Below are 6,083 nucleotides of genomic sequence, written 5' to 3'. Positions count from 1 at the left end.
GAAATGGAATTGAAACTATGAACTAATTTATAGCATTCGGCGCAGCGCTGAATTCAAAAGAAGGGCGAAATATTTTCCTATGGTTCGTTCTCACAGATTATAATGTGTAGAAGACAGAGAATCCGTATATGGCCTTCCGGCTTGGATTCGTGAAAAAAATGAATAAATAAATGAAGCCGGCCCATTTTTATCAGCGGCGGCTGAAACTCAATTTTTGCTACCGGCGACGATGGTTCGGCGTTGGTCATTAATCTACTAAAATATCATACCAAAAGTATACAAACCACTACCCCTGGAAGAATTTCGAAGTTCGATTTTATCCCCATCCCCTGTCAGCATTTCAAAGTTCCATTTCATCCTCATCGCTACCGCAGACTCGTAAGTGGCACTACAACAATCGCCAACTGTGATGGGGAAGCGTATCAAAAAGTATGAAATGTACATGAAAGTATTGTCACAAGAGCTATTTTATATTTTGTGAAACACCAAGCGCAACTAGCTTCTTATAATTTATTTAAATAAAATCGATAATGAAGTGCAGAAAACATAGTTATTTCGCTTAAAATTGTAAAAGGTATATTGGTGAACAATTTTTGACTTTCCAAATCCCTGCCAACATTTTTTGAATTTGGGGGCGCTTCTGAGAATCTCCACTACGTCGAAAACAGTCATATACGATATCCAAAACTCCTCGGAAAAGCGCCGTCACTATTGAGAAGTTGTACCACGCCAAGTTACTACAAAAAAGTAAAAAAATTGCTAGTTTTTCGCATTTTTTGGTTTTGTTTGGAGTTTCAACGCGAAAACCGAACGGAGTACCGGCCTTAAACCCCCATTTTTATGCGAACTTTACATTACAATTCCAAAATGCACTTTAATTAGATATCAACGAGGTTTCCAACTTCGAAACATGTGGATTTTGAGCGTAGTGTGAACGTAGTTTGGGCGAATGCGTACATATTTAGGTTAACTCTTACGAGTTTGATAAATGTGTGAATTTAAAGCATTTCCAATTTGTGTTTGAAATGAACTTGAGTTACACATTTTGTTTAAATTTACCTCTTGAAACGTCACTATAAAGCCCGCCGTTTATGAATAAATAAAAATAAAACATAATGGAGAGGAACATAAAATATGTTTACAGTGATTATTTATTGACACAAGCCGACAGAAATCCAGCTGTTAAAGGAAGAGTATGTGAATAGAATCTCGTTATCCCTTTGGACAAATTGTCGTCGATTTTCATGGATTTTAGAGATCCAGAGCTCCAAAGGTCTCCGGAAGCAGCGTAGAAATATGCTTATTGAAATTCAGTCCGAGATCCATCCACATTGGTTATATTTATAAAGCTTTACTATCTCAGCTATTTGACTGGAACTCTTCAGAAGACCCACATTCTGGCTACCCATAGTTTGAATTTATTTCTAGTATTGGAATTTTTCAAACATAATGGAGAGGAACATAAAATATGTTTACAGTGATTATTTATTGACACAAGCCGACAGAAATCCAGATATTAAAGGAAGAGTATGTGAATAGAATCTCGTTATCCCTTTGCACAAATGTCGTCGATTTTCATGGATTTTAGAGGACTAATCCAGAGTTCCAAAGGTCTCCGGAAGCAGCGTAGAAATATGCCTATTGAAATTCATCCGAGATCCATCCACATTGGTTATATTTACAAAGCTTTACTATCTCAGTTATTTGACTGGAACTCTTCAGTAGACCCTCATTCTGGCTACCCATAGTTTGAATTTATTTCTAGTATTGGAATTTTTCAAACATAATGGAGAGGAACATAAAATATGTTTACAGTGATTATTTATTGACACAAACCGACAGAAATCCAGCTGTTAAAGGAAGAGTATGTGAATAGAATCTCGTTATCCCTTTAGACAAATTGTCGTCGATTTTAATGGATTTTAGAGATCCAGAGCTCTAAAGGTCTCCGGAAGCAGCGTAGAAATATGCCTATTGAAATTCAATCCGAAATCCATCCTCATTGCTTATAATTATAAAGCTTTACTATCTCAGTTATTTGGCTGGAACTCTTCAGTAGACCTCATTCTGGCTATCCATAGTTTGCATTTATTTCTAATATCAAATCCTTCTCATTCTCATTCCTCTAGGCTTCCATGACCCACAATCTAATTCAATCTTACGGGCTGTTAACACAAATGGAAAGAATACGTCCCACCATAGCAAACACTGCAGATCTGAAAGCCTATCATTCTGAGGACTATGTCAAGCAGTTGAAAAACTATGAAGACTTTAGTAAGGCTTGTCCAAATAATATTGACGATTCGTTCAGAGATGTAGAGGAAAACGATTCTGAAGATTGTATTTTATCTGATTGTCATGGTTTATCCTATGATTGTCCACCATGGTCGGGTATTAAGGATTATATTTGCACCATTGCAGGGGCAACAATGACAGCATGCGAAACTTTATGTAAAAGTTTAAATAAATCCGATGTAATTATAAATTGGTGTGGTGGTTGGCATCATGCTCAAAAGACAAAAGCAGCGGGGTTTTGCTATGTCAATGATATTGTCTTGGGTATTTTAGTATTGACAACAAATTATCGCAGAATATTATATTTGGATTTGGATAATCATCATGGTGAGTTAAATTATTAAGTAGTAGATAATTTTATTAAATTTAACTTTTTAATTTAGGTGATGGTGTTGAGTCCGCATTTGCTTCTATCAAAAGAGTATTTTGTCTATCATTTCATCAATGGGAATGTGGCTATTATCCAGGCACGGGTCTCTCGCAAGATAAAGGATATGCCACTGGTATGGGATATACAGCGAATTTTCCTTATAAAAGAGGCATCACAGGAGAGAAATATATTAAATATTTCAAAAGGTAAAATATATAATTAATATTAGTTAGCAGGCATTTTGATATATTCCATCATCCATTGCTCAAAAAATTTCCGCCCAAGAGGCTCCTCCTAGAGGTTTTGGAAGTCAAATTTGTTATATTGCATTATGGACCGATATGGACCAATTTAAAAACACTACAATGTTATCTTTTCGACTTACATATATTATGTATAGAGGGTTTTATCTAAACCTAAATCCATTTATCTGATATTTTACAGTTTTCGGGATAGATAATTACTCTTTAACAAATCCTTCAATAAAAATTTATTTTAATTTTTTCCCCAGAATTTTTGCTGCTGTTTTCAAAAGCTATCAACCCAGTGTTTGTGTAATACAATGTGGAGCAGATGTTATAGTGGGAGATCCCTTAGGTGGTACCAACTTAGTGCCTCAAGATTTAATTGAATGCATTAAGTTTGTGTTAAATTATGAGATTCCTTGCCTATTTCTGGGCGGTGGAGGTTATAATATTCCAAATGCCAGTCGATATTGGTGTTTGTTAACAGCTGCAATATGTGGTCAAACTTTAGACGATGATATACCCTCAGATAATTTAAACTTTCTGAGATATGGACCAGATTATAGTTTAACTATAGAGAAAATGGCAACCCTAAGAGATGAAAATAGTGAAGAATATCTTGAGACACAGGCTTGTCTATTGGAAGGTAACCTATGTGACTCGCTTTTTTAGGAAAAATACCCACTAACATTATTTTTTTCCTTTCTATCCCAGATAACCTCAAGTTATACAAAATCCATCCCGTTTAAGAATTGAAAGAATTTTTGCAAATGTGTTTTGTTTGTTGTTTCTAGATTTTATTTTAGCTTAATTTTATTGTAAAATAATTAAATGTTAACATATTACATACATTGTGTTTTTGTTTTTTGCAATTTAATGATGATGTCAAATACAAATTTCAACTTTGTAGTGGAGACAATAGCCGGTCATGTTCAAAGGAAAGAAATGTGAATATTGAATCTGCTGTAGGAGAGTAATTTTCTCGGGGCTATAATCTGTTGTATTATTTATCTTAAGTGTATGAAAAATGTTTCGCTATACAAGATCTTGGAACATTTTGTGTCTAGGTCAAATAGAATTCTTATGTTTTCATCGTTCGCTTTCTTTTAACGCCCAGTGCCTGCCTTAAAACGTTTACTTGGCGAGGCTCCACCTAGCTCGGGTTTAACACGTGTTGGTGATAGCAGACTATTCGGACCTAATCCAGGATTTGCTGATGAATTTTGTACGGGGTCTTGCAGCCACCTAACTTGGGTTGCTGGACCATAACCTTTCTCATTACGTGCGGCTATACGAAATATTATCGCTGGCTTGTTGGAGCAATCAACATGAGCCGCCGATAATGAATTGTGCGAAACTGTACATTGATTTGCAGCTCCCACATAAACTCTTACAAATGCCAATTGGGCTGGAGCTCTTTGTCCGGCTTTGGCCTCTTTTTCCTTGCCCGGTTTTACAGCCAAATAAACTGAATATTCGACAATTTCATTAGAACTAACACAACTTGGTGGGGGTTCCCAGGTGAGATGAGCTCCTTCAGAGGATTTGGATATTTTAATTGCTGATGGGGCCCCGGGAAATCCTGGCAAGCAAGTTTTAAAACTGCTTATTTCACTCCAATCACTGGCTCCCACTGAATTTAAAGCTCTAATGCGAAAACGATAGGCAGTACCTGGTTCCAAATTTATACGCTCAAATTGCGAAAGATCGGGAATTTCATCAGAGTTCAAACTTAGACCAGCAGAAGTCCATACGGTATTGTCTATGTAACTGGTTACCGTAGTGGATAGATTTGGAAAAATGCCTACTGTATGCCATTTAGCATCTTCTTCGTCTATGGGGGGTGCTGGTGGTTGAGCTGGAGCAGGAGGTGCAGAGGTGGGTTTTAGTGGGGTCAAAGTTCCTTCAGTGGGGGTTTGTGGGTTCGCCGTTGATGTAGATGAATCTGAAGTTGCCTGAGAGGTTGGTAAGGAAGAACTAGGGACACTGGGGGCCGACTCTGCCCCCGCCAAATTGGCCAGTGTTGCAAGATTAGCGTCCAATTGGTCAGAATGGGTTTGTAGTGGCAAATGATTAGAAGAGGCGGTGTTGCTGGTAGCATCAGCCATTTGATGGTTATTCAACATTTCACTTCCTGCACTGCTTTGGTGTTGCAGGTTGTCTGAAGGATTATTTTCTGTAGCCATCATTTGATCGTTTGTAGCTAAAATAGTAAATAATGTATATATTCAAAATCACACTGTACTTAACAATCAATATACCTTGCTTGTTCTCATTGTTAGTATGTTCGTCGGTATCCATTGGTTCTCCATTTTTGGTCTCATCCATACTGCAATGTGAGAGATTATAGTAACTTTTTGTAGGTCACAATAAAACTTGAAAATTACTAAAGATAATTACTTTGTCAGAGTTTGCAGTTGGAAAATACCACACTAATATCTTAGTTTAATAAGAATTTTAATTCTGTCTTCAATAATTTTGTTTACAGCCACAAGCCACATAAATTTGTTGCAGAAATGAAACACTCTCAATGGAGCGCTACACAGGGTGACACAGAATAAGAAACAAAAAATTAGTAAACACCCTTTTTCTAACGTTATAAAATTACTGCGTGTTTGTAACGTAAAGCGAAACAAATTGATATTACGTTCCTACAAGGGATGAAATCACAATGTTTAGTACCAAAATTTCGTGTATCATAATGGCAAAAAATGATATTTTATTTATTTGCGAATTTAAAAGCGGTTTGTTGAGAGGTTGATGCTCAAACACTGAAAAACTGCTTATATTCAACACCCTTTGAGCAGGCTCCACGGGAATGTGAGTTTACACACACATACAGGTCAGTTTTACCTTTTATATATACTCACATAATTGTAACGATTTGAAATCGTGCTTATTGGGTTTGTGTGTTCGCACATTTGCAAGGTTTAAAATGAAATGACTTTATTGTTCACCAGAGTGGGAACTTCAATTTTCGAATTATAATTCTTTGTAGTTTAGATTATATTGCTTTTCGCCAAATCTGTAGCTTTGGCAAAATAAATATAACCATAGTAATAGGCGGTAGACGACAGATTTTTTTATGGCAATGAATGCAAATCAATTGATGGGTTTATTTTGCTCCTATATAGTTATTGGGGTTTCCAAACGTTCTACTTTTGTGGATAGAA

The 6,083-nt window shown here is 36.3% G+C and overlaps 2 protein-coding genes across 3 annotated transcripts; one reads left to right on the top strand and one right to left on the bottom strand.

Moving 5' to 3' along the window:
- The first annotated feature begins 1,011 nt into the window (after window positions 1-1,011).
- Window positions 1,012-3,759, top strand: LOC142229114 (histone deacetylase 8-like). 2 transcript variants are annotated; one of them, XM_075299653.1, is made up of 5 exons: window positions 1,012-1,193; window positions 2,130-2,622; window positions 2,679-2,871; window positions 3,177-3,556; window positions 3,625-3,759. In XM_075299653.1, exons 1-5 carry the CDS (start codon window positions 1,116-1,118, stop codon window positions 3,657-3,659), a joined length of 1,179 nt encoding a protein of 392 aa, XP_075155768.1. In that variant the 5' UTR covers window positions 1,012-1,115; the 3' UTR covers window positions 3,660-3,759. The 2 variants fall into 2 exon arrangements, with proteins under 2 accessions (XP_075155768.1, XP_075155767.1); XM_075299652.1 differs by lacking the exon at window positions 1,012-1,193 and adding an exon at window positions 1,442-1,864.
- On the bottom strand, window positions 3,682-5,450 carry LOC142229115 (host cell factor-like). The gene is made up of 3 exons (XM_075299654.1): window positions 5,311-5,450; window positions 5,172-5,239; window positions 3,682-5,113 (listed from the first exon to the last, which is right to left on the bottom strand). Exons 2-3 carry the CDS (start codon window positions 5,236-5,238, stop codon window positions 4,017-4,019), a joined length of 1,164 nt encoding a protein of 387 aa, XP_075155769.1. The 5' UTR covers window position 5,239; window positions 5,311-5,450; the 3' UTR covers window positions 3,682-4,016.
- Between the last annotated feature and the right edge of the window lie 633 nt (window positions 5,451-6,083).

This window comes from Haematobia irritans, chromosome 3 (assembly GCF_050003625.1).
Source record: "Haematobia irritans isolate KBUSLIRL chromosome 3, ASM5000362v1, whole genome shotgun sequence".
In the NCBI taxonomy this organism is placed as follows: Eukaryota; Metazoa; Arthropoda; class Insecta; order Diptera; family Muscidae; genus Haematobia; species Haematobia irritans.
Note: the sequence above shows the minus strand (reverse complement) of the source record. Positions and strands in the feature narration are given on the sequence as shown.

Excerpts from the sequence above, each read along its gene's own strand:
- LOC142229115 (XM_075299654.1), bottom strand. The coding sequence starts at position 5,238 with ATGGATGAGACCAAAAATGGAGAACCAATGGATACCGACGAACATACT. Across the intron at positions 5,114-5,171 it reads TAACAATGAGAACAAGCAAG|CTACAAACGATCAAATGATG; the intron begins GTATATTGATTG and ends TTACTATTTTAG.
- LOC142229114 (XM_075299653.1), top strand. The coding sequence starts at position 1,116 with ATGGAGAGGAACATAAAATATGTTTACAGTGATTATTTATTGACACAA. Across the intron at positions 2,623-2,678 it reads GGATTTGGATAATCATCATG|GTGATGGTGTTGAGTCCGCA; the intron begins GTGAGTTAAATT and ends TTTTTAATTTAG. Across the intron at positions 3,557-3,624 it reads ACAGGCTTGTCTATTGGAAG|ATAACCTCAAGTTATACAAA; the intron begins GTAACCTATGTG and ends TTTCTATCCCAG.